We start from the raw sequence: 27,022 nt of genomic DNA on the forward strand, positions 1-27,022 counted from the left end.
CCTACTACTCAGAGGGGAGTAAGGTCGTGGAATGCCCTGCCTGCAGCAGTTGTGGACTCGCCAACTTTAAGGGCGTTCAAATGGTCAGTGGATAGGCATATGGATAACATTGGAATAGTTTAGGTTAGAGGGTCATTAGATTGGTTCCACTGGTCGGTGCAACATCGAGGGCAGAAGGGCCTGTACTGCACTGTAATGTTCTATGTAATGTTCTATGTTCTACTATTGCTGCTCAGTCTTGTCATCTGCTATGTTATGCAGATCTGCTGAACATACAAACAAATGAAATAGCAGCAGGGGTATGCCTTGGGAGTCTGCTCCACCATTCAGTAAGGTCACTGTTAATCTGATTGTAAACTTAACCCCACATTCCTGCCTACCCCTTTTAGCCCCTTAATCAAGAATCTGTCTAACTCTCTCTCACTCTGCTTCCACTGCTTTTTGAGGAAGAGAGTTCCAAAGACTCACAACCCTCTGAGCAAATAAAAAGTTCATTTCTGTTTTAAATGAGCAACTCCTTATTTTTAAACTGTGCCCCTAGTTCTAGTTTTTCCCACAAGAGGAAACATCCTCTCCACACCCACCCTGTCAAGAACCCTCAGGATCTCTTATGTTTCAATCAAGTTGCCTTTTACTGTGCGAGGCGCAAATGTATATAAACCTAACCTGTCCAACCTCGTAATAAAACAGCCTATTCCTCATGTTAGTCTAATCAACATTCCCTGAATTGTTTCTAACATAATGAGAACTTCCCTGAAATAAGGGAACCAATACTGTACACAATATTTTAGATGTGGTCTCACCAATGCCCTGTATAACTAAAGCATAACCTCCCTACTTTTGTGGTTCATGGACTAGGGCACCCAGATCCCTCTACATCTCACCATCTGCCATCTCTCACCATTTAAATAATAAGTTTATCTGGTTTTTTTTCCTGCCAAAGTAGACCATTTCACGTTTCTGCACATTATACACAGTTACCAGATCTTTGCCCACTCGTTTAATTTATGTCCCTTTGCAGCCTCCAGACATCCTCTTCATAACTTACTTTCCCACCTATCTTTGTCTTGTCGGCAAATTAAAAGTGCCTTCATCCTCATTCCTTTTGCCCATAACCCTGCCACTGTACGGACACCCACATCCACAGGATAACTGTCCCAGGACAATCCTGAAATGCTGCATCCATTGCCTCCTTTATGGCATTGAAGAATGTCCTATTTGTGCCTTCCAGCCTGTTGGAATGACTGCTTCCCTAGGAATTCTTTCAAGGCGGCAGACATCTGCTCCAAACGGGAATCTCTTTATGAAAACCAACTCCAGGTGGGAACAGAAGCCTATCCATATGTGACAACTTAACAGAATCCAGTCATTTAAATGCAAGCGTCAAAGAAGGAATTTACAAGTAAGAATTTCTTCAATCTGTTATGCAGTCTGAAGAAGCATGATATATTCCTTCATGGAATGACTGTCTGTCTTTCAAGAACTCTCAAAGTCTTGACCATGTAACATAGGCATCTGATAGATCATCTTTCTCGCAAATTTCATCCATGAAACCGAATGCTAAGCCTCTCTCGGTATCCAACTACGAGGCTGCCAGCTCACAGAATACATCGCTTCTCATTTTACTATGGTTCAAAGCACCAGTGTTAGGACCATAGATATCGATAGGACTTTGGGCGAATGAGATCAAAGGTTATGGGGAGAAAGCAGGATTAGGCTATTGAGTTGGATGATCAGCCATGATCGTGATGAATGGAGAAGCAGGCTTAAAGGGCCGAATGGCCTCCTCCTCCTCCTATGTTTTGTGTTTCTATTTTCCTATACCTCGTTTCCCGTTTGGTAGGGATGTAAGCTGTGCTCACCCATCCACTGGTCATAAGATTCAGATTCTTGAGAACATCAGGGGATAATCTGACCCTGACAACCTACATGCACTTCTAGTCATTCTTCACAAAGGTTACATGAATTGTACTCTCCCATCTGAACAAGGTTTCTCATTTCCAACCTCCACCTTCAGACAACTATTCTCTGCCACCACATTAAACCTCTTATAAAGAGTTAGTGAAGGAGAAGAGGAAAAGTTAATACGTACTCAGTTTTGGACTTATTAACAAAGTGAGCCATTCACATATACATAAGAAATATAAGAAATAGAAATAGGAGCAGGAGTAGGCCATCTAGCCCTTCGAGCCTGCCCCGCCATTCAATAAGATCATGGCTGATCTGTTGTGGCTCAGTTCCACTTTCCCGCCCTCTCCCCATAACCCTTAATCCCCTCTCTTATCAAGAACCCATCAACCCGCTTCTTAAAAATATCTAGCGAGGCAGCCTCCACCACTTCAACGGGCAGAGAATTCCAGAGATTCACCACCCTTTGAGTGAAGAAGTTCCTCCTCAACTCCGTTCTAAACTGCCTCCCCTTTATCTTGAGGCTGTGCCCCCTCGTCCTACTGTCTTTTTTGAGCGGGAAGAGTCTCTCCACCTCTATCCTATCCATCCCATTCATCATCTTATACGTCTCAATGAGATCTCCCCTCATTTTTCTAAACTCTAACGAGTACAAGCCTAGTTTATTCAGCCTCTCCTCATAGCTCAATCCCCTCAACTCCGGTATCAGCCTAGTAAACCTCCTCTGCACTCCCTCCAGAAGCCATCACCAGTGCCAATAAGTCTGTAGATATTCTTGAGCAATAAGGAAATCAGATGATCAACCCCTTAATGAAGTTTATTTATTTTAAAGTTTACTTATTTATTAGTCACAAGTAAGGCTTATATTAACACTGCAATGAAGTTACTGTGAAATTCCCCTATTCGCCACAGTCCTGCGCCTATTCGAGTCGGTGCACCTAACCTAGTCTTTCAGGATATGGGAGGAAACTGGAGCACCCGGAGGAAACCCAAGCAAACAAGGGGAGAATGTGCAAACTCCACATGGACAGTGACTCAAGCCGGGAATTGAATCTGGGTCCCTGGCGCTGTGAAGTAGCAGCACTAACCACTGTGCTATTGTGCTGCCCCACAACGATGGGGGTGCAAAGGTTTCTTTATAATACCGGTAAATAAACAAAGGATGTGCGGGCTAGGTGGATTGGTCACGCTGAATTGCCCCAAGGTGTGTAGGTTAGAAGGATTGGCAGGGTAAATACCTAGGATTGCGGGGACAGTGTCTGGGTGGGCTTGTTGTGGGTGCCGCCTCGATGGGCCTCCTCCTGCACTGTAGGGATTCTATTCTATGATTGTAAAAGATCAACCCCTTAAAAGAGCATTATAATTTTATTATAACTTACAAAAGCTTTAACTGGAACTTATTTCAGGCGGTGAAGTTGCACTCCAGCCCCCGTGACATCCAGCGGTTGTGGAAGGTGACCTCTCTTTTGAGTACACCGATAAAACAAACTAACAAAATTGACAGCTGCTTTTAAAAGAAGAGTTTTCCAGTGAGTCGCCTGGCCCCACACCTGTAGGCACTGAACTTTAACTTATAAAATTAATATTATAGAAGTTCTTTGTTAGTAATTAAGACTATGTTGCCATTGAAATTTATCCTGTGCTTGAATACACAAGCCGACTCAAAAAAGTTGAATGGACAGTCTGAAAGATTTTTGGCATTCCCATTGTGCAACTACTGCAACTTCATGCTGTTCATTTGCTTTAATGTTGAATATCTTGGCAAGGTATTTGTGTGAGTGAAGCTGGTGGAGGAGCGGGCAACTTGAACAGCAACACGCTGATTTCATAGAATCAGTCATTGAATCCGTACAGTGCAGGAAGCAGTCATTCGGCCCATCGAATCTTTACTGACAACAATCCCACCCAGGCCCTATCCCCGTAACCCCAAGTACATTTACCCTGCTAATCTCCCTGAGACTATTAGGACAATTTAACATGGCCAATCCAGCTAACCGGTACATCTTTGGAGTGTGGGAGGAAACCGGAGTACCCGGAGGAAACCCAGGCAGATTCTGGGAAAACATGCAAATTCCACACAGACAGTGACCCCAAGGCCAGAATCGGACCAGGGTCCCTGGTGCTGTGAGGCAGCAGTGCTAACCACTGTGCCACCGTGCTGCCCACTGCTTTCACAGATTTCTACACTGAACCACGCATGTGCAGATGCTGGAGGCTGCTGCCTGATTTACTCCACAGTGCGGGTAAGCACTGATCAGGACCATTGTGACAAAACCAATATCATACTTGTGTCACTAAAAGTAAAACGCTGTGGATGCTGGAATCTGAAACAAAAACAGAAAATACTGGAAAATCTCAGCAGGTCTCACAGCATCTGTGGGGAGAGGGATAGAGACAACGTTTCGAGTCTAGATAACATTTTCTGTTTTCGATGCTTATTTCCCTGCTTCCTTCATACAGAGACTTGCAAATTGGTGCAAATGCAAAATGTGTTTTTTTTTCCTCTTTTCACGCGCTGATATATTTGTGTATTTTGAGTGGAATTTTGCTTCAAGTAACCAGAATTTTCAGATTTTTTTCCTTCACCTTTTTATTGTCTGCCTGAAAAGAAATCAATAGCAATAGGACATTTTGGTTTGAGATGAGGAGAATTTTCTTCAAAGGGATGTGGATCTTTGAAATCCTCTACCCCTGCAGTCTGTGGATGCTTAGTCATTGAATCAATAGATAGATTTTTGTACATCAAGGGATATTGCAGTAGGATGGGCGGTGGTGTGAGGGTAGAAGATCAGCCAGGATCTCATTGAATATCCTTTACCAGCTCCTGATTCTTAATATCTTGGTTTCATTTTAGAACAGAAAAAGTTAAGGGGAGATTTGGTAGAAGCATTCAAAATTATATAGGGTTTTGGTTAGAGTACATATGGCCAGGAACCAGAAGGCACAAAGTTAAGGCACTGAGCACTGAGTAAGGGCAGAAGGTTTTTCCTTTAGTTTAGTTAGGGCATCAGGATCGGCACAGACTTGGAGGGCTGAAGGGCCAGTTCCTGTGCTGTACTTTCCTTTGTTCCTAGAACCAGAGGGAAGATGGGCAGATTTCCCTTCGGAGGTTTATATTGAATCTGCTCCTACCGCCCCTTCCACCATCATATTTCAGATCATAGATGTGTGCTGTATTTTGAAAAAAGGATGCTTGAAGGAGAGAAATTGTCATAACCATAGGGACATAGCAGGGAGCTAAATTAATTAGCAAGCTCTTTCGAAGAGTCGGTATGAGCCTGTTGGCACGACTAGCCACCTTATGAAGAACAAACAAAGTACACGAGAGCATGCCCTTAGGCCCTCCAAGCCTGTGCCAATCATGATGCTGTAACGAAACTAGGAAAAACCTTCTGCCCTTACTCGGTCCATGTCCCTCTATTGCCCTCTCTATTCATGTACCCATCCAGATGCCTCTTAAATGTTGCTAATGTTCCTGCTTCCACCACCTCCTCTGGCAGCGCGTTCCAGGACCCACCACTATCTGCATCGAAAACCTCCCCCGCACACCTCCCTTAAACTTTCCTCCTCTCAGCTTGAACTTGTGTGCCCCCTCGTAATGGACACTTCCACCCTCGGAAAAAGCCTCTGACTATCCATACTGCCTATGCCTCTCATAATTTTGTAGCCCTCTACCAGGTCTCCTCTCAGCCTCCATCTTTCCAGTGAAAACAATCTTAGATTATTCAACCTCTCCTCATTGCCAACACCCTCGAGACCAGGAAACCTCCTGGTGAACCTCCTGTGCCCTCTCTTCAAAGCTGTAGTGGTCTGTCATTTGTTGGAAGGCTGATGGGGAAAGGTGGGGAGTTACATCTTCATGTTGGGTGCCACTTATACCTAAGGGTACTCATGTCCTATGAACCTGCCACCGCATTAGTCCAATGGGGAATAGCCAGCTGGTAAACGTGCTGTTTCTTTTTCACCTCTGGACACGTACTGTGGCAAGTCACAACCTGTCAGCTGTGGAATTTCCTGGAACTCCTAACTTTTCAATATGAAGTATTTCCACCAGGACCTTAAGAGGTGAGATGCATTGTGAATGTAATATTTGCCTGCTACCAGAACAGTATTTTCTGGGATTGGAAAATTTCATATTGAAATGTTTTTTATACCTTCTATAATAATACTGAATTCAGGAGGAACTTCTTTATTGAGAATGTGGAATGTTCTAGCACAAGGAGTCATTGCGGTGAATTGCAGAGATGCATTTAAAAGGAAACTAGATAAGCACAAAGGAGAAAGGCCATACAAAAAGGGTTGGATGAAGAGGGCGGGATGAAGCTTGTGTGGAACGTAAACACCGACTTAGACCTTTTAAGTTGAATAACCTATTCCTGCACTATATCATTCTGTTTAATTCTTGCGTTTTGAGATCTAAAGCGCAAGATGATTTTAATCAGTGCCGGCATTGAGTTTCTGATTTCTTGTACAGTATAATGGAGGGGATTGAGTTGGGTGCCAAATGAAATGGAAATTCTGAGTGATTCCTTTTGAGCTGCTACTAAACGCCAACATCAAAGGCCGGATTAAGAATAGCAGTCGCAGACATTTTGGAACATCTTATTTTCTCCTGTATATTCAGGTCTTGGTACCCGAGGTCCCATGAGAACTGAAAACTTGATCTGAATTTTTCATCACTTTTCAAAGTCTTCTTGCATTTCAGATGATCTTGACTCTGTAGAATACATTTTTGCCAGACAAATTTGAACCCATCAGCTCGATATATTTAAGTTCCCATTCTTTTGTCCTATGCCTTCAGCAATAAATCTGTTTTGCTATTGGTTGGTATAAGTCCCAAGAACTTTGACACATTGTCCACCTTCTTCCGTCAGGAAAAAATACAAAATGGCTATTCCCCATTGAGATCACATACCAACCGACTCGAGAACAGCTTCTTCCCTGCTGCCATCAGACTTTTGAATGGACCTACCTTGCATTAAGTCGACCTTTCTCTAAACCCTAGCTATGACTGCAACACTACATTCTGCACTGTCTCCTTTCCTCCTCAATGAACGGTATGCTTTGTCTGTATAGTGTGCAAGAAACAATATTTTTCACTGTATACTAATGCATGCGACAATAATAAATCAAATTAAGTTGGCCTTTTCATTTCACTGATTGTTCAGTTAATTCAACTAATCCTCCTGGCAAGTACAAAGAATTGAATTTATGTCGCACCTCTCACAAACCTCTGGAAGTCCAAGAATTCTTTGCAGGATTGCAGAATTGTTATGGTGCAGAAGGAGGCCATTTGGTCCATCTTGTCTGCACCGGCTCTCCAAATGAGCCTTTTCCCCATACCCATGCACATTGTTTCTGTTCAAATAATCATTTAATGCCGTCTTGAATGCTTTGATTGAACCTGCCTCCACCACACTTCCAGGCAGTGCATTCCAGACCCTAACTGCTCGCTGTGTGAAAAAGCTTTTTCTCGCATCACACTTGCTTTTTTTTTGCAAATCACTTTGTGTCCTTCCATTCTTGATCCTACGCTCCGTTGGATAGGCCATTTGAAATAGCATCACGGGAACTTTTACGTCCATCTAGAAGGACAGATGAAGAATCAGTTGACCCCCTCACCTGAAAGGTGGTACCTCCAAAAGTGCACTTCTGAATCGTAGGGCAGAATTTTACTGGCGTGTCTGCCTGAGTTTCATACGATTCCGCCAAGGCCAACGGAGAATGCCATTCTCCGAGCTTTGCCCATTCCCAGAACTGGAGTGGGCGTCTCAGTAAAATTCTGGCCATAAAGCGGCACATTACTCTCCTCGGAATACATCAAATCAGAATTTAAGCTTTTACTTTTCTAACCGTGTGAAAAATTAAACTGGTTGAAATGGGCAAATCCTCTGTCTCTAGTGAAATACTGAGAACAAATTTGAACAGAACTTCTTAAATTTATGATAGAAATAAATTTTCCTGATTGTATGCTTAAATTTTACACACCCGCTGCTGTTCAGAGACATCGATGATTGGAGGTAGTAAATAGCTGAAGTGAAGATAATTGTGGGGATTAAATAAAGCAAGTGTAAATGAGTGCTTATTATATTGATACCAATACAAAGAGTTTCATTATTTTTTACTCTTCCAAGCAATTAAGAATTGCCATCTGTCGGAGAAGGGGAAGAGAAAGTGTATGTAGGTTGCATAATGACCTTTTAAGAAGCAGTATTGTAAGGGTTTCAACATGTCATAATAGATACAAAATAGAAACAGACTATGCATCCCATCTGAACTCATGCTCCACATGACTTTCCTCCCACTCATCTTCATCTAACTTTCTCTTCCTTTCTCCCTCATATGTCTATCTAGATTCTCCTTAAATGCATCAATGCCTTGATACATTAAGTCCCAAAATTCAGATGAATGCCACCTATTTATCTGGCGAACACTTGCAAAGCTTTCAAAACTGTGCAATCTGCACCTCATGGAAAACTACTGTGCTGCCCGTGTCCAAGTGGTACTCAATTCATTAAAGCGCACAGGTCCTTTTGGCCTGTGTTTTACGAAAATCATTCTCGTTTCGGATTGAACCATTCAAGAATGGTTGACTAACTTTCAATTCCTGAGAGTAGGAAAAGTAGCTGAAAGCATCAAGCTCCTCAGAGGTAGTTCCAACAAACCCGTTCAACTTCAGTGTTCTGGCTGGTGATGTTAGTGAGAAAAGCACACTCAGATAACCTATGCTGGACTGCAGTAAGTGATAACATGACCACCAATTTGTAATTCGGGCATTGGTGCAGAAGAAAGATTGAACTTCAGCCAACCTTCTCTTGCAAACAGGGGATTAGGTCAACCAAGGAACTTTCTTGGAATTTTTTTGTATTTTTTATGTACTGGCTGTTCCATCACTGATGGGTATCTGAATCAAGTCCAGATAGGTAACCATCTCAAACCCCTTACGGTACCTTGGCCAAGGTGTTAGGGGCCTGACATCACCAGGTTTAAGTCCAACTGATTTATTTGATAGTAAACTCACAACCTTTTGAGGTTTCCCTCTTCGTCAGGTGAATGAAGAGTTCTGGCCTCAGACAGAGCATATGACAGCACAGACAGTTTACAGATTACTGATTAGAATGCAAATCTTTACACCTAACCTGCTATTCAAGTCTTAAAGTTTTGGGCGCCGTACTTACGCAAGGATATTTTGGCCTTGGAGGGAGTGCAGAGGAGGTTTACTAGGCTGATGCCGGAGTTGAGGGGGTTGAGCTATGAGGAGAGGCTGAATAAACTAGGCTTGTACTCGTTAGAGTTTAGAAGAATGAGGGGAGATCTCATTGAGACGTGTAAGATGATGAATGGGATGGATAGGATAGAGGTGGAGAGACTCTTCCCGCTCAGAAAGGACAGTAGGACTAGGGGGCACAGCCTCAAGATAAAGGGGGGGCAGTTTAGAACGGAGTTGAGGAGGAACTTCTTCACTCAAAGGGTGGTGAATCTCTGGAATTCACTGCCCGTTGAAGTGGTGGAGGCTGCCTCGCTAAATATTTTTAAGACGCGGGTTGATGGGTTTTTGATAAGAGAGGGGATTAAGGGTTATGGGGAGAGGGCGGGAAAGTGGAACTGAGCCACGACAGATCAGCCATGATCTTATTGAATGGCGGAGCAGGCTCAGAGGGCCAGATGGCCTACTCCTGCTCCTATTTCTTATGTTCTTATGTTCTAACAATATGAGTAGAAGGAGCACTGAGCACAGGTTAAAGAGATGTGTATTGTCTCCAGACAGTACAGTAAGTGAGGTTTTGCAAACCCAGGCAAGCCATGAGGGTTACAGATAGTGCGACATATATGCTCTTATATGTGCTGTTATATGCTCTGTCTGAGGCCAGAACTCTTTGTTCACCTGACGAAGAGGGAAACCTCAAAAGCTTGTGAGTTTACTATCAAATAAATCGGTTGGACTTAAACCTGGTGTTGTCAGACTTCTTACTGTGTTTACCCCAGTCCAAAGCCGGCATCTCCACATCAGGTGTTAGGGGAGCAGCTGAAGGGCAGGAAAGAGGTATTAACCAATGACTGGGAACATTCCTGAAGTGTAGAGAACATGTAGTTCTGGGTTAATTTAAGGTATCTGTTTTGGCTGAAGAAAGCCAAGTCATGTAAGAACAGATAAAATATATTTTGAAGCGAAAGGTTGGTGATGTCATTAGTTTAATCTGACTACCAGTTGCTATAGATGTGAGATTTTCCCATGTTCCTATTACCACAGCAGATTGTAGGAATTGCTGTGGTGCTGGCTTTATTTTGTCCACTCAACCGAGTAACTTACTTTCCTTTTAACATTTCTTTTTACCTTTGAGATCAATGACTTGCTTTTTTTTTGGTCTTGTGTGTTTTACACAGCACATCCTTTTTCTAGTGCCAGTCCAAACATTTTTCTCACTGACTCTATTTACAATGAGCAGCCATGTTCCTGCCATTTTCTTCAGCATATTTCATGATTTCTAGCTTGAATGCTGCTGTATAGGATTGATATGGCTTGACTGGAGGCATTTTGATATGAGGTATGAGGTTCGCTTGGATTTATTTACAAGGCATTGGCGTCTAAAAGCCACTTACATGGTAGATAAGGTGAAGTGGTGTATAAGACCAAAGATGTGTGGATTAGGTTGATTGGCCCTATAGTGTCAGGGGGAATATTGGGGTAAATACATGGGGTTAAGGGGATAGGGTCTGGGTGGGATTGTGGTTGGTGCAGACTTGATGGGCTGAATGGTCTCCTTCTGCACTGTAGGGATTCTATGAAGAAGAGGTTTGATGTTTAGAAGAAAAAGGTCTCGTCTTATCCACTGAAAAATATGCTAGATACTCTATTCAATTCCACTCATCCAACAGGACTCTGTATCGCATGACTGCTCCCCATTTGTCCAAAAGCAGTCAAGTAATCCCTACTTCCTCGATTACAACAACTTTCGAATGAGCAGGTTGATTCACTGGAGCGACTATTGAATGATCTTCCATTATCAAAGACTCGTCTGGAACTCATACTTCTCCATGTTGGTAAACTGGGTACCAATAATAACTTGCATTGGAATGTTTTATCATGGTAATAGCAAAACATCCCAATGTGCTTCACAGGAGTGCAATCAATTGAAAATTGTCAGCAAGCCAGGGAGATGTTAGAATTGATGACCAAATGCTTAGTCAAAGAGATAGATTTTAATTAGAGTCTTAAAGGGGGAGGGGGGGTATTGAGGCGAAGAGGGTTGACAAGGGAATTCCAGAGATTAGGGCTTAAGACGGTTGAAGGCAAAGCTGCCAGTGGTAGGCTGAAGAAGGTGGAGGACAGGTATGAGGCCAGAATTGGAGAGTGCAGAGATCAAGGATGGTTGTAAGATTGGAGGAGGGTTACAGAAATAGGGAGGGCTGAGACCTCCACTCTGTCACAGCGCCTCTTTAAACATTGCACCAGCAGTTTAGCTGTTTTTGCACTGCCTTCTGCTGCCTGGACCCCAAGTTCTAGACTCCACTCCCCAAATCCTGGAACTCCCTCCTTTACTGAACTATAAATATAAATATTCTCACATCACTACCACCTTCTCAAGGGCAATTAGGAATGGGCACTGAATGCTGGCCTAGCCAGTGAAGCTCAAATCCCTTGAATACATAGAAAAAAAGCTTCTTCAGACCTCCCCCTTTGAGATATTCCATCAAAACTTAACTGTTTAACTAAACTCTTGATCGTCTTTCCTAATGTCTTCTTACAAGAACATAAGAACTAGGAACAGGAGTAGGCCACCAGGCCCTCGAGCCTGCTCCACCATTCAATAAGATCATGGCTGATCTTTTTGTGGACTCAGCTCTACCTACCCACCCGCTCATCATAACCATTCATTCCTTTACTGTTCAAAAATTTATCTATCCTTGCCTTAAAAATATTCAAAAAATAGCCTCAACTACCTCATTGGGCAGGGAATTCCATAGATTCACAGCCCTTTGTATGAAGAAATTCTTCCTCAACTCAGTCCTAATTCTGCTCCCCCTTATTTTGAGGCTATGCCCCCTAGTTCTAGATTTACCTGCCAGTGGAAACAACTTCCCTGCTTCTATCTTATCTATTCCCTTCATAATCTCCTGACCCTTTTAATATGGGTTTTGCTGGTGTGTTGAGGTCCTGACCCCCTGTATGCTGATGTGAAATACACCCCTTTGATTTTTTTTGGCAGAGTGTTGTAAGATCTGGAGAGAAAACCAACTGGTTTCTCTGGAGAGAAAGACACTGTTTTTCTTGCTGGAAACAATGCTGCCATTTTTTAGTAAGATTTTGCCCAAAGAGGCATTGTGTCTATGCTGGCCATCAAGTACCTATCCATTCTAATCCCACTTTCCAGCACTTGATCCGTAACTCTGTGTGCTCATCTTAATGCTTCTTAAATGTTGCACGTTATGAAGTGTTACCTGCTGCAGGTTCAAATTCCACTTTAGGACTTAATGGTCATAGAAAGTGCATTTGCAACTTGGCCAAGCAGGTTGATTATCAGCCCAGAAATCCTTCAGTGCACATGGTAGCAGGCAGTAGGAACAGGAGAGTTTCCTCATCAGCCTTTCTTTTTCCAAGTTACAAATCTAATGCGTGGAGTGCATAGGGCACGCCCTTAATGCATCTCCTTGCTTCCTCCAAAAACCAATTCAAATTGAATCCAATTCATGATTCCCACAAGAGATTCTAAATCCAAGCTTTACACCTGATCTTGGCCAGAAGGCCAGCTAGCCAGCTGTACTGTAGAACATAAGAACATGAGAAATAGGACAGGACTAGGCCATCTAGCCCCCCGAGCCTGCCCCGCCATTCAATAAGATCATGGCTGATCTGATAGTGGTTCAGTTCCACTTACCCGCCTGCTCGCCATAACCCTTATGGGTCAAAAATCTATCCACTTGTGACTTAAACATATTTAAAGAGGTAGCCTCCACTGCTTCAATGGGCAGAGAATTCCAAAGATTCATTACCTTCTGGGAGAAGAAGTTCCTCCTCAACTCTGTTTTAAATTGACTCCCCCTTTTTTGAGGCTGTGCCCTCTAGTTCTTGTTTCCATTCTAAGTGGAAATAATCTCTCTGCTTCTACCCTGTTTAGCCCCTTCATTATCTTATATGCCTCTATAAGATCTCCCCTCAGCTTTCTAAATTCCAATGAGTACAGGCCCAGTCTACTCAATCTCTCCTCATAAGCCAACCCCCTCATCTCCGGTATCAACCTGGTGAACCTTCTCTGCACTCCCTCCAAAGCCAATGTATCCTATTGCAAATAAGGGGACCAAAGAAGCTAATATCAAACCACTGTAGTACTTCGCCATGCATAATCCCAACACAAGAGAAATCCATGGTCACCAACACCCTCTTAGGTAATGGTATCAGGAGGAGGAGGAGGAGGGAATACTAGTTGTTGAGTCAGAGCGATCAAATGACCTTGCATCTTAATGGTCAAGTAGGCCTGAGGGGCCGAATGGCCATTTAGCTTCTAAGTGTGTGCTGGATTATGAGGTGGAGGGAGGGACATATTGTTCACTCACAGCTATGAACTCCTGCCGATCTTGTTAATTACAATGGAAATGCAACTAGATTGACTTCCATTGCAGCATATCACATTAAGATGTATAGAATCACAGAATATCACAGTGCAGAAGAGGCTGTGTGGCCCATCATGTCTGTACCAATGCACGAAAGATCCTGACCTGCCCACCTAATCCCACTTGTCAGCACTTGACCCATAGTCTTGAATGTTATGGTGTGCCAAGTACTCAGCCATATACTTTTTAAAGGATGTGAAGCATCCCAACTCCACCATCCTCTCCAGCAGCGCATTCCAGACTGTCACCATCCTCTGATTAAAAAAGCTTTACTTCAAATGCCCCCTAAACCTCCCACCCCTCATTTTTAATTTTTGTCCCATTGTAACTGACCCTTCAACTAAGGGGAACGGCTGTTCCCTATCCACCTTGTCTGTGCCCCTCATAATTTTGAACAGCTCAATCAGGTCATCCCTCAGTCTTGTCTACTCCAATGAAAACAACCCAAAGTCTCTCCAACTTCATAACTTAAATGTTTCATCCCAGGAGCATCCTGGTAAACTTTTTTTACACCCCCTCTAGTGTATTCATGTCCTTCCTACACTGTGATAACCAGAATTGCACACAGTACTCCAGATATGGCCTCACCAAAGTGCTGTACAACTCCATCATGACCTCTCTGCTTTTTGTAATCTAATCCCAATTGATAAAGGCGAGTGCGCCACATGCCTTTTTCACCACCCAATTTATCTGCCTTTCTGCCTTCAGAGATCTATGGACAAACATGCTAAGGTGCCTTTGTTCTTCAGAACTTCCCAGTGACAGACCTTTCATAGTATATTTCCTTGTCAAATTATTCCTCCCAAAGTGCATCACCTCACACTTTCCAGGGTTAAATTCCATCTGCCATTTATCCGCCTATTTGACCATCTCATCCATATCTTCCTGTAATCCAAGACGCTCAACCTCACTGTTAACCACCCAATCTTTGTGTCATCGGTAAAATTACTGATCTCCACCCACCCCCCCCCACACACACACACACACACACGCCGGACGTAGTCATCTATGCCATTTATACAAATGATGAACAGTAGAGGGCCCAGCACGGCTCCCTGTGATATGCCACTGGTCACTGGCCTCCACTCACCCTATTTTGGGTGGTATTAAGGGGGGAACAGAAGACAATCTGGATTTTTTGAGGAGGGGTGTAAGGGGGTGACAGCAGACAATGTGTATTTTGGGGGGGGGGGTCTGTAAGCGGGTGACAGGAGATAATCTGAGCTTTTTGGGTGGCTCCATGGCACAATGGTTAGCATTGCTGCTTCACAGTGCCAGGGAACCGGGTTTGATTCCTGGATTGGGTCTGCACGTTCTCCCCGTGTCTGCGTGGGTTTCCTCCAGGTGTTCCAGTTTCCTCCCACATTCTGAAAGCCGTGCTGGTTAAGTACATTGACCTGAACAGGTGCTGGACTGTGGCGACTGGGGGAATTACACAGTAACTTCATTGCAGTGATAATGTAAGCCTTACTTGTAACTAACAAATAAACTACTTTTTGGGGGTGACGGGAGACAACTGTTTCTTGAGGGGGCTAATAGGAAGCAGTGTGGGATTTTTTTGGGGGGGGGGTGGTGTAAGGGGGCTGACAGCAGACAATCTGTTTTTGGGGGAGGGTTTGAAAGGGGAGATAAAATCCAAAATTGAGCTCCATACCAGCTGATAAATGTCAGCCGTGTCGATTCCGCTTCTATTTGCACCTTCCTCCAGGGATCTCCTTTTTTTCGGAAAAAGATCTGCAGGTGTTTTGTGTTTTTTTTCCCGCTCTGCAGCCACCTCCACAGGGCAGTGTTTTTCGAAACTGTTTGCAAATAAATTCTCAGAGGCAGGGTGCGAAATGAGAGGAGAGGGGAGGAGGAGTAGGGAATGAAGGAATCTAGTAAGCATTGGCTATAGATATTCTTCAAGCAATAGCCGGGATATAAAGTTTGATCACACATTTATTTATCTCCGGGGAGGAGGTGGGCAGTGGGGTCTTTTAGCCTTTATGAAAATGTGTATTTGTAATAGTGTGGTCTGGGTTACTAAGTATCCAGTGGCGCCGCCCATTGCTTGCTACATTTATAACACTTTGCCAGGACTGTGATCCTGTGTTTAAATTGAACCGAGATAGTATCCAGCATTGAGTGAAATTGTGTGTGTGTGTGTGTGTGAGGAGGGGGCGGGGGGTACAGTTAGGAACACGATCCAAGTTCAGGTTGAAGTAGTGTATCATATTTCCCACTGTTTTAACTTTTTACACACTCTCACGGTTCGCCTTGGTCGCAGTATTTTGGTATTTAGAGGAAGATGGACATGGGGGTGCGTGCGTGTGTGTGTGTGTGTGTGTGTGTTTGGACTTTCGTCTGCAGCATTTGGACAGATCGACACCAGCGTCGCCCCGTCACCGGGTTCACTTCCTGAACTTGTATTATTTGTGGTGAAAAAGTTTCTCCTTCCTTTAGAAATGGGGCGGACGGATGTTTACGCGCGTTTTAAGCAGCGTCCCTCCTCTGTGCGATTGGTCTCAAATCTGTGATTTGGCTTCATGGGGGGGGGGGGGGGGTGTTGTTAAAAGGAACACATTTAGGAAGCTGTGTGTAGCTCTCAATGTGAGTTTGTTTCCCTTTTGGACTGGCTCTTGATTGGGAAGTGCTCTCCTCACGTGTGCTGGCTAAAGGGCGAGGGCAACAATAATAAACATCTCCTTCCAGCCCAACTGTCCCAGTCTGGCAGCCCACTTCACATTGGCTGTGGAAAGGGAGATTTAAACAATAAACCCACCCCCGGATGGATGGTTGCTGCGGTCGGCGGTGATTTTTTTTTTAAAAAAAGGGGGGCTTTAATTCAGAGACAGGGTTGAGGCAGCTCTAGCTTTTGCCTCTCACACACCCTCTCTCCTCCTCCTCCTCCTGTTGCAAAGCGTGTGTTCTGTGTGTGTGTGTGTGTGTGTGTCTATGTGCTGGAGCTGCCAGGGAGGACGCAGGTTCAAGTGCTGGAATCGCCTGAATCCATCCATCCATCCATCCCTGTCCCCCTCCCCGTCAATCCAGGAGATCCTATGGGAAGCACAGCCGTGGATTCCACCAAAAAGAAGGGCGGAATGAAGAGAAACAAGAGGCGCATGTTGCGCCTCAATATCCCGGTAGGTGCAATTGACCTCTCCTCTCTCCTCTCTCTCTCTCTCCTTCTCTGTCTACCCCCCCGCCACCACCCTCCTTTCCTTCCTTCCTCTCTCTGTCATTACTGCCGATCAAGTGAAGCCGAAAGCGGGGAGGAAGTGTTGGGGAGGGAGCGGGGGGAGGTGGTGGTGTTGTTGTTGTTATTGAGAGATGATGTTTTCTGTGCCAGGCTGGGTCTGACTCATCCACAACAGCGGCCGCCAGATGTAAACATTGCGAGCGAGGCAGGCGAGCCTGTTTTGGCCCGTCCCTTTGCTGAATATGGGGAAGTTGGCGGAGCACAGGAAATGCCTGCCCATCGCACACGAGAAATGGGCTGGGGTGGGAGGGAGGAGGGAGGGAGGGAGGGTGGCGAGGGTTGTGCAGCTTGACCACTGAGCCTGGAGTCAAGGGCATGGCAGGCCAGTGCCACCCGCCAACAACATGCATCTATCTCCGCCACACCTCCCTGCAGCTCCCGGTGCAGAGGAATGTCTATCATTCCATTCTCAATGTTTTGGGGGCAGAGGTGCGAGGAAATCATTGCTGGGGAGCAGAAGCGGAGTCTCGGGTTGCTCAAAAGATTGGAAGGTGGGGGGGGGTCCCCTGAACTTTTTATCGCAGATCGTGGCGGTGGGGAAGGTGGCAAGTGTAACTGCAGAATGAGGTGGCATTAGTGCGAAATGAGCTAGCTTGTGTTCGAGCGGAATCACAGCCCCTTGTAGTTGAAACTGAGAACTGGGTTTATTGCCAAACATTCAGCCTCATGTAAAATTAACATATTCATTTTTTTTTATGGGGGGGGGGAGTCACATAGCTAGTGGGCGGAATTGCTGTCAGAAGTCAACCACTCTGGATTAAGTAGTAACAACCTGCTGAGTCATGTACAAACACCAAAAGCATGTGGGTGGGGAGCTAATTGACTCAAGTCTCGACTCCTGCACTAAATAATCCAGTGCCATTTTTAAAATCTCCCGCATCCAGAGGCAACAGGGAGTTTAACTTTTTTCTTTGAAAAAAGCCTTGTTTCAATTTATTTTCTGTCCTGCCACATTCCTTGATAACGATTGGGGGAAGGAATGTGAGGGAGAGAGAATGTGCCAGGTGAATAACTCACACCACAGCGGTCAATCTATGAAGGTAAATTTCAGCACTCCGACATGGGAGTACAGAGAATTATTTCTGAGTGGACGTCCCTGTTTGCTGGGAGGGAGTAGAGTAGGAAAGACAAAGAGGCTGGCGGAAGATCCCTTTTGTTCAGTTTCTACATGGACCAAAAGGGGCTGTGAAACAACTGCTGATCACTAACGAATGGAACTGAAAATGGTCTCTCCTGACCACCACCTGAGAGTTTTCATATCGTTATCTGTCTGTGGTCACCACAGATTGGACATCCGTGGGGATTCTGCATCCCTGTGAGTTCTGCCAACCTAGTCATGCAGTAAATGCAGTTTCAAGGGCAGGGCTCCTTGCTCCATTTTAGAGGAATCCCAGCGACAATCCAAGTTAAGAGCTAACTTTGTTTTACGTGGTCACTTTGGCTAAATTTGTCCTGGCAGTGATCCATCGGGGAGAAAGCGGGAAAGTGGAACTGAGCCGCTTCAGATCAGGGGTGATCTTATTGAATGGCAGGGCAGGCTCGAAGGGCTAGTTGGCCTACTCCTGCTCCTATTTCTTATGTTCTTCTTATGTTCCCTTGAACAACCAGAGAAAGTTCGGTTGAATCTGATAGGAAGGATAGGCAACAGCCTGTGACCAACTACCTTCCCCACATTTAGCAGCGAGGATAAACATAGGCAGGGCTTGATTGGGAATCCAGTTTACAAGGGGATAGAGCTCCCCAAGCACTTGTAGACCAATACATGGGAAAAGTTGTCTGCTAACTGGGGTGACGCATGAAATTTTCCTGGCAAAGTGCTGTCCCATGAAGCACTGAAAGAGTGCTGCACGGTCTATGGTTCTGTCTTTCAGAAAAGCTACTAAACTGTCTACCCTTTCAAGTGGGCACAAAAGTTCCTCCCATGGCAGTGGGGAAGCAGTGGCGTAGTGTTATTGTCGCTGAGCTAGTAAACCAGACACTCAGGGTAATGCCCTGTGGACCCAGGTTCAATTCCCACCATGGCAGGTGGTGAAATTTGAATTCAGAATCTGGAATTAAAAATCTAACGGTGACCATTGTCGATTGTTGTAAAAACCCATTTGGTTCACTAGCGTCGTTACCTGGTCTGGCCAACATGTGACTTCAGATCCACAGCAATGTGGTTGACTCCTAACTGCCCTCTGAAATGGGCAGTTAGAAATGGGCAAAAAGTGCTGTCCAGCTAGCGTTGCCCACATCCTGTGAAAGGATAAAACAAAACTATCTTGAAGAAGTGGTTCAAGAATATTGTCCTGGTGCCCAGGCCAATATTAATCTCTCAATCAACATCACTAAAAAAAGAAATTGGTCCATAATTTCATAGAATCCCTGCAGTGCAGAAGGAGGCCATTCAGCCTATAGAGTCTGCACCCACCACAATCCTGACCAGGCTACATAATCCCACATATTTACCCTGCTAATCCTCTGATACTTGGATCAATTTAGCATGGCCAATCAGCCTAACCTGCACATCTTTGGACCGTGGGAGGAAACTGGAGCGCCCGGAGGAAATCCGTGCAGGCACAGGGAGAATGTGCAGACTCCACACAGGCAGTGACCTGAGGCCGGAGTTGAACCCAGGTCCCCAGCGCTGTGAGTCAGCAGTGCTAACCACTGTGTCACCGTGCTGCCCAAAGTAATAGTGATGTTAATGGCGCTCAGTGCTGCACAAATGCTACAGTGACTTCAGGAGAGGGCAAGTATTCAAATGAATGGTGAAACCGTAAGTTTATGGCCTGGGTTGTGCTGCTCTCCTGCTTGCTCTGTCAAGCTGCACCTTGTTGTCTGGTTCACCATTAAAATGCATTTCAGTCATGTTGAGTTTGCCATATTTGAAAGGCAAATACAAACTGACTGAACCGCAAAAAAAAATTTCTTGTCTGAAGTGTCACAATGTATGTTTGAAGCCAATTAAGGTCCAACCATATTTATTGCAGCTGGGATTAGCCGTCAGAGATTCTTTTAAAGATGTGCCAATTGTTAATTACTGCCAGAGTACTCACCAGTACTGAAAATTAACCATTAAAAAATGTGACAATTTATTTCTTCTAGCTTTAATTGTTAAATTTTAAAAAATATGCAATTGAAAATAAAATTTCTGTTTATTTTCCTGTCTTCTCTCTCAGTGCAATTGTTCTTGCCCTCCCTTTCTTCTTTTGTTCCTGATTTGACATTGAACACTTTAATTAGAATCATAGAATGTTCTTTTATGCTATTACCATTCAGACCTGGCTGCCTCCAGTTCCCTCTGAAAACCACCATTGAATCTGCCTGTACCACATGCTCAGGCTGTGCATTCCAGATCCCAAACAGCCTCTTGCAGGGGGAACAAGCTTTTTCCTCATGTTGCAATGGCCATTGCTTCTTTTGTGAATCTGTGCGCTCTGGCTCTCAACTCTTTGGGCAGTGGGAATAGTTTCTCCCCGTGATTTAGAACACCTCTACCAAGTCTCTGGTCACCTTCACGAAGGAGAACAATACCAGCTTCATCAATCTAGCCATGGAACTGAAGCCCTTCATCCGTGGAATCCTTATCATAAATCTTTTCTGCGCCTTCACATTCTTCCTAAAGTGCAGTGCTTGAGAATGGATACAATACTCCATCACTGTTGTCATCGGTCCCTTGAAATGATGATGGTTTCTGCCAAGCTCTGTGATTTGTGTGCCTTCTGATGATTTAGCAGGCCAATCCTGGAGCCAGCTGTTGGGGCAGAGAGGACAGGAATTGCCCTGAGGAAGGAAAAGTTCTTAATCCAGGATTCTGCTCACTCTCCTACTTTCATCGCTCTTCCTCCTCCTCTGCAGCAGCAGTAGGATTTATACAGTCGTAGCGTGTAGGATTTTGATTTGATTTATTTATTAGTATCATAAGTAAGCATTCATTAACAGTGCAGTGAAGTTACTGCAAAAGTCCTCGGGTCGTCACACTCCTGCGCATGTTCGGGTACACTGAGGGAGAATTTAACGTGGCCAGTGCACCTAACCAGCACGTCTTTTGGACTGTAGAGGAAACTGGAGCATCTGGTGGGAACCCACGCAGACATGGGGAGAATGTGCAGACAGTGAGTGGCCCAATCCAGAATCGAATCTGGGTCCCTGGCACTGTGAGGCAGCAGTGCTAACCACTGTGCCATCTTGCCTACTTTCTCTTTCTTTATTCCATCAGCTAGAATTTTGCTGAGAAGTCTTTGCCAACTTTTTCAAATGCTTTTTAGCAACCCATAAATCTGACACCATCAGCATTACCCTAATAGATTTGAAGAGCACGTGGTAGATAAAATTTAATGCAGAGAAGTGCAAAATGACACCTTCTAGTAGGAAGAACAAGGAGAGGTAATATAAGGTAAAAGGGTACAACCCTGAAGAAGACTGCAGGAGCAGAGGCACTTGGCAGCGTATGTGCAAAATCACTGAAGGTGGCAGGACAGGTTGAGAAAGCAGTTAATAAAGCTTCATGGAAACATTGAGCACAAAAGCAAGGAAGTTAAGATGAGCTCTCATAAAACATCTGGTTCAGGCTTAACCTGAATAATGATGGGGTAGCATTTCAACCTTAACAGGCAAGAGGACCTTTTAGGTTGTTATGTAAATATTATTATCCTTTCTTTATGTGGCCTGGAAGTACTTAAATGAAAAATAATACGCAGAGCAAAGAAACAAGTGTAAATCAAATGGTTGCAAATCAATAGCAGGGAGATATAATTTTAATGAAGACAATTTCATAGATCGTAGAAAACTACAGTACAGAAGGAGGTCATTCGGCCTATTGAGTCTACACCAACCACAAGCCCACCCAGACCCCACCCCCACAAACCCATGCATTTACACTAGCTAGTCCTCCTGACATTAAGGGGCAATTTAGCATAGCCAACCCACCTACTCCACATATCCTTGGACTTTTGGGAGGAAGCCAGAACACCCGGAAGAAACCCAAGCAGACACGGGGAGAGTGCAGAATGCAGTGTTACAGCCCTAGCTAGGGTGTAGAGAAAGATCAACTTAATAGTATAGAGTCATAGAATGTGAGGTAGGTCCATTCAAAAGTCTAATGGCAGCAGAGAAGAAGCTGTTCTTGAGTCAGACCTCAGACTTTAGTCTGTTTTTCCTGATCGAAGAAGGTGGAAGAGAGAATGTCCAGGGTGCTTGAGGTCCTTAATTATGCTGGCTGCTTTGCTGAGGCAGCGGGAAGTGTAGACAGAGTCAATGGATGGGAAACTGGTTAATCCTTGTAACAAAGTTTAATCATTGATCCTAGCTGCACTCTTTTGTATTCTCTCCAAGAATTTCAACATCTGTTCTTCTGTGTGGGATGAGAAAAAGGCATGATACTTCAACTATGAACATAACAGAAGCTCGTGTAACTAAAGTAGAGTGATTTATTCACTCAGCAGTGCATCCCCTAGGATTATTAGGGGAATGTGGTGACACAGTGGTATTGTAATAAATCAAATCAAAAAGGATTAGCTTGAAGATGACAGCTCACCACTGCCTTCGCAGTATCATGAAATGTGCAGGACTAACATACCTTCTGGGCCAGGTGGATATTTCCGTGGTCGCTGAAGGCGATAGAGGAAATCTGCAGGGCCCAGGCCATGGCAGTGACCAATTCATTGGATCCTAAAGAGTTGCTCAAGATTAGAAACTGGCAAATATGGTGCCCGTTTATAAAAACAGAAGCATTGGGCTCAGCTAACTTGAAGGATGCAGGGGCTGGAGGAGAGTAGAGGTTGGGAGGGTTAAGGGGCCGTGGAGGATTTTGAAAGCAAGGATTAGAATTTTAAAACTGAGGCTTTGGTTCCCAGTTAAACAATGCAGAGTAATCCAGAGACACGGTAATGTTCTGGGGACCTGGGGTCGAATCCACTGCGGCAGCTGGTGAAATTTGAATTCAATTTTAAAATATCTGGAGGCACAAGTGATAACCATTGTGCTACTGTTCTTGCGAAGCCTTTGGCCACAGAGTGCAAATTTAGTAGTTTTTGTAATTATTAGCTTCTGAAGGTGCAAAGACCCACATTGATTTAATATTTAAACTGCAAATGGCCAGCTAGATAGTTTGATGCATTTTATAGGGTAGAAGCTCAGGGAACAGTTCAACCAATTTGCCACCCTTTCTATGACTACCTTATGGACTTCAAAATCGGGTTCCAATTGACAGCACATCCAAGAGAATCATCGAATGATTGCAGTGCAGAGGGAGGCCATTTGGACCGACATGTCTGCCCTGGCTCTCTGCAAGAGCAATTTAGTTAATTAGACTCGCACAGTCTTTCCCCGTAGGGTTGTGTTTAATTCCTCCACTGCACCCCCGCCCTCCCAATCTTCAAACACTTATGATAGTCCCAATTGTATCTGCCTCCACCACACTCAGATTGTGACCGCTTACTGCGATTCTTCAAATTACTGTTGGCAGGACAGATTGAATAGATGTTGTTCAGATTGAATTGCTGACTGAAATAATATAAAACACTCAGCAGGTTAGAAAGCATCTATGTAGTAATAAAGAGATGCACAATTTTGGGGATGGTAGTGGTGGGGAGTCATCAATGTAGTATAAGGTTATCTGGCATAACAGGAGTTAACATGGGACTGGGAAACAGTACCACCCACAGTGTGATGTAAAGGAACACATGACCTGAGATTAGTCAGTTGTGGATTGGACAGAGACCTGTGTGGAAGCAAGCATGGGGTTGGCTCATATCCTGTACATTGTTATGTGTGATCAATAAACATTTTATGGTCAACGGTGCAAGACTCAGAACTGCTTTGCGAGACCTACTAACCAAACATACAACAAGCAACACAAAACATTAACTCTTATCTTTCCCACAGATGCTATCTCAGCTACTGAGTGGTTGCAGTATTTTCTGTTTTCATTTTGGATTTCCAGCATTTGTAGAACTTTCCTTTCGATCCTAAAAGCTGATATTTTGGATCCCATTAAAGAGAAACCTCCTTCTCCTAACTTCATACAGCTTTGGTATTTTCGAGATTACTTACCGGGTTTAAAGCCTTTGCTCGTTGCGATGCCTGCCCCTTGCACTATAATCTCACCTTTTTCATTTCCCAGGCTCTGCAGTTAACACAGTTATTTTCTGGGTGGGATGGGGGCGGAGAGTGACGGAGCAAGTGAGTTTGTGGGTTGAGTTGAACCATTGGTTTGTTTAACTGCAGGGAAAAGCAAACAAGGTTCACTAACGCCTGGGGAGATGTTTTGCGGCCTCTGATTGAATTCCCCCCGGAAGGCGAGAGCAGACAAGGAATATTTTCTCGGTGAATGTATTCAAATCTGCAGCGTGCCACTGAAGGAAATGAGTCATCTAACCTATTCTCTTTTCACATTTCAGGCAGCGTCGAGGGTTGCTGTGGGAAGGCATTTCAGATTTAAAATGTCTTGCCAGCCACATGCAATTTATTAATGTTCAATTAGTTAGGTTAGTGAGTTTGTTTATTTGGAGGCAGCTTGCCACGTGTCACAGAACCAGGTGGCATGTCATTGACCTGAGATGTTATCCCTGCCTTTCTCTATCCACCGATGCTGCCTGATCTGTTGTGTGTTTCTGGCAGTTTAGTTTAGAGGAGGAGGGGGTGGGGGGGGAACTTCCCTGCACTCTTTGAGTTTATAGCACTCAGTTGTAACACCACATTGGCTGCCTCCACCGCTGAGCTGTTTTCTTGTGCTTTTGTGATCTCCGGAATATTACTTCAGCATCATTGTTCAATCTCCATTTAAAAAAAAAAATGCGACCCTCCCTCCAGAGTGCGACCCTCAGTGGCTGCTTATCTCTGCTGCGGGAAGTTTTAAACTCTTCCTCAACCTTGCCCCATTCCAGTTTCCTCCATGAAAGCAAATTACTGCGGATGCTGGAATCTGAACTCAGAAGAGAAAATGCTGGAAAATCTCAGCGGGTCTGGCGGCATCTGTAGGGAGAGAAAAGAGCTGACGTTGCGCGTCTGGATGGCCTTTTGTCAAAGCTTTGAAAAAGGGTCATCTGGACCCAAAACGTCAGCTCTTTTCTTTCCTCACAGATGCTGCCAGACCGGCTGAGATTTTCCAGCATTTACGCTCCCAAATTCCTTTAGCCTTTGCTGTGCAACTAAACTTCAGTGTTTTGAATCTGCGTCAATTTTTTCTCACTCACCCCCCCGCCCCCCCCCCCCCCCCACACTTGTAGACGTCCTCTTGAAGCACTTTAATCCCTCTTCCTGTCAACAACTTCCTTAATTCATTTTTTTCCGACTGAACTCATTTTAATGCCTCAGACTTTGTGTAATCTCAAAGTGAATGTGGTTCGATTGCTGGCTTGGGTGACTGTCTGTGCGGGGTCTGCATGTTCTCCCCGTGTCTGTGTGAGTTTCCTCTGGGTGCTCTGGTTTCCTCCCACAGTCTGAAAGACAAGCCGGTTAGGTGCATTGGCCGTGCTAAATTCTCCCTCGGTGTACCCGAACAGGCATCGGAATGTGGCACCTCGTGGGTTTTTGCAGTAATTTCATTGCAGTGTGAATGTAAGCCTACTTGTGCCACCTAATAAACTTCAAAGCTTTAACTTTGGGTTTGGAGTGGTGGGGGGATTTGGGGCTGAGGCAAAGGGTGGGGGTGGAGATTGGTGTCTGACAACTCTTCAGCTTGGGATGAAAGTTGTTGAGTGGGCGACAAGGGGAAGTTTCAGTTGTTGGGTGGAGTGGGAGAACAGGAGTTTAGCGTTGGAAAATTACAGAAATAATCAAACACCTACCTGTTCAAAGGTGTTTTGTCTTGTAGCAGCGATTGCACCTCAGACAGTAGCCCATGTCCACGAATAATAAATAGAGTGAGGATTTAAAAATACCCTACAGCCAACACAAATTGGTTGTAATTGTGGCCTTGGAGCTTGCAACCTCAAAAATGTGGGGTCATGTCCCACAATTTGGGGAAATCCTGACTTAGGCCCTAGACTCTGAAGTTATCTCGCTAACATTTTCCATCTAGTCTACCTTGCATTTCTCCTTTCAACACTGATCTCTTTGACCATCCTTTTGCTTCCCCCCTGTCCCAGTGACTCTTCATTTACATAAGAACATAAGAAATCGGAGCAGGAGTAGGCCATCCAGCCCCTCGAGCCTGCCCCGCCATTCAATAAGATTATGGCTGATCTGATAGTGGGTTCAGTTCTGCTTAACTCGCCCCTCCCCATAACCCTTAATTCCCTTATTGGTTAAAAATCTACCTGTCTGTGACTTAAACACATTTAATGAGGTAGCTTCTACTGCTTCATTGGGCAGAGAATTCCAAAGGTTCACTACTCTCCGGGAGAAGAAGTTCCTCCTCAACTCTGTTTAAATTGACTCTCCCGTATTTTGAGGCTGTGCCCCCTAGTTCTTGTTTCCATTGTAAGTGGAAATAACCTCGCTGCTTCTACCCTGTCCAGCCCCTTCATTATCTTATATGTCTCTATAAGATCTCCCCTCAACCTTCTAAACTCCAATGAGTACAGGCCCATTTTACTCAATCTCTCCTCCACAAGCAAACCCCCTCATCTCCAGAATCAACCTGATGAACCTTTTTGGCCTGGTGTCAGATTTTGTTTGGCAGTCGCTCCTGTGAAGCACCTTGGGATGGTTCTACTTTGTTAAAGGTGATGTTTAAACATAGGTTGCTGTTGACGATGACTTCTGGCCGATCTTTCTGTTGTCCCTCTACCTGTTCTATTTCTGGTGTCAATGGACCTGTGTTTGACACCAAATTGTTTAAATATTCTGGAAAGCCAACTGGATGCCAGTCATCTTTCCTGTGTTTCACAATGTTTGAGCACTCCTGTTGAAAATCATTTCTTGTAAAGGTATCTGCAGTAAAGAGAGGGAGAGGTTAAGAAGCTGTAGTGATAGCTTGGGCTTTGCCAACCCAATTTTGGCAACAGCTGAGAGCTTACTTTAGTTAACAAGCCTTGGGGAATTCCCAGAGAAATAAGAGTTTGTTTCAGGGTGTGTTGCGGCTGACATTTTATTATTTCATGATTTGTTCATCACCTACTTCAGTGTCGCTGTTGTCCTTTTTGTAGTGTCTGTTTCCCCACACGTTGGGGTCATGATGCAGTGCACTGGTATCACCACTTCCCTCTGAACTGGCATATTCTTTTGAATTCACTCTCAGGATGTTACATACAGTACATAGAATCCCTATAGTACTGAAGGAGGCCATTTGGCCCATTGAGTCTATGCCAACCACAATCCCACCCAAGCCCTACTCCC

At 44.5% G+C, this 27,022-nt stretch overlaps 1 protein-coding gene across 3 annotated transcripts in view; it reads left to right on the plus strand.

Moving 5' to 3' along the window:
• Nucleotides 1–27,022, plus strand: part of prkag2a (protein kinase, AMP-activated, gamma 2 non-catalytic subunit a) — a 448,776-nt gene that overhangs the window by 25,811 nt on the left and 395,943 nt on the right. The window contains exon 1 of one of the 3 annotated variants that reach the window (XM_080213139.1): nucleotides 16,117–16,640. The exons of 1 other annotated variant lie outside the window; for it this stretch is intronic. In XM_080213139.1, the coding sequence (XP_080069265.1) occupies nucleotides 16,557–16,640 (84 nt within the window). In that variant the 5' untranslated portion in view covers nucleotides 16,117–16,556. Of the gene's footprint in view, nucleotides 1–16,116; nucleotides 16,641–27,022 lie in introns of those variants that run through there. One more of the 3 variants, XM_080213129.1, reaches the window with a different exon arrangement.

Source organism: Carcharhinus amblyrhynchos, chromosome 2 (assembly GCF_965287045.1).
Source record: "Carcharhinus amblyrhynchos chromosome 2, sCarAmb.v2.hapA, whole genome shotgun sequence".
Lineage (NCBI taxonomy): Eukaryota > Metazoa > Chordata > Chondrichthyes > Carcharhiniformes > Carcharhinidae > Carcharhinus > Carcharhinus amblyrhynchos.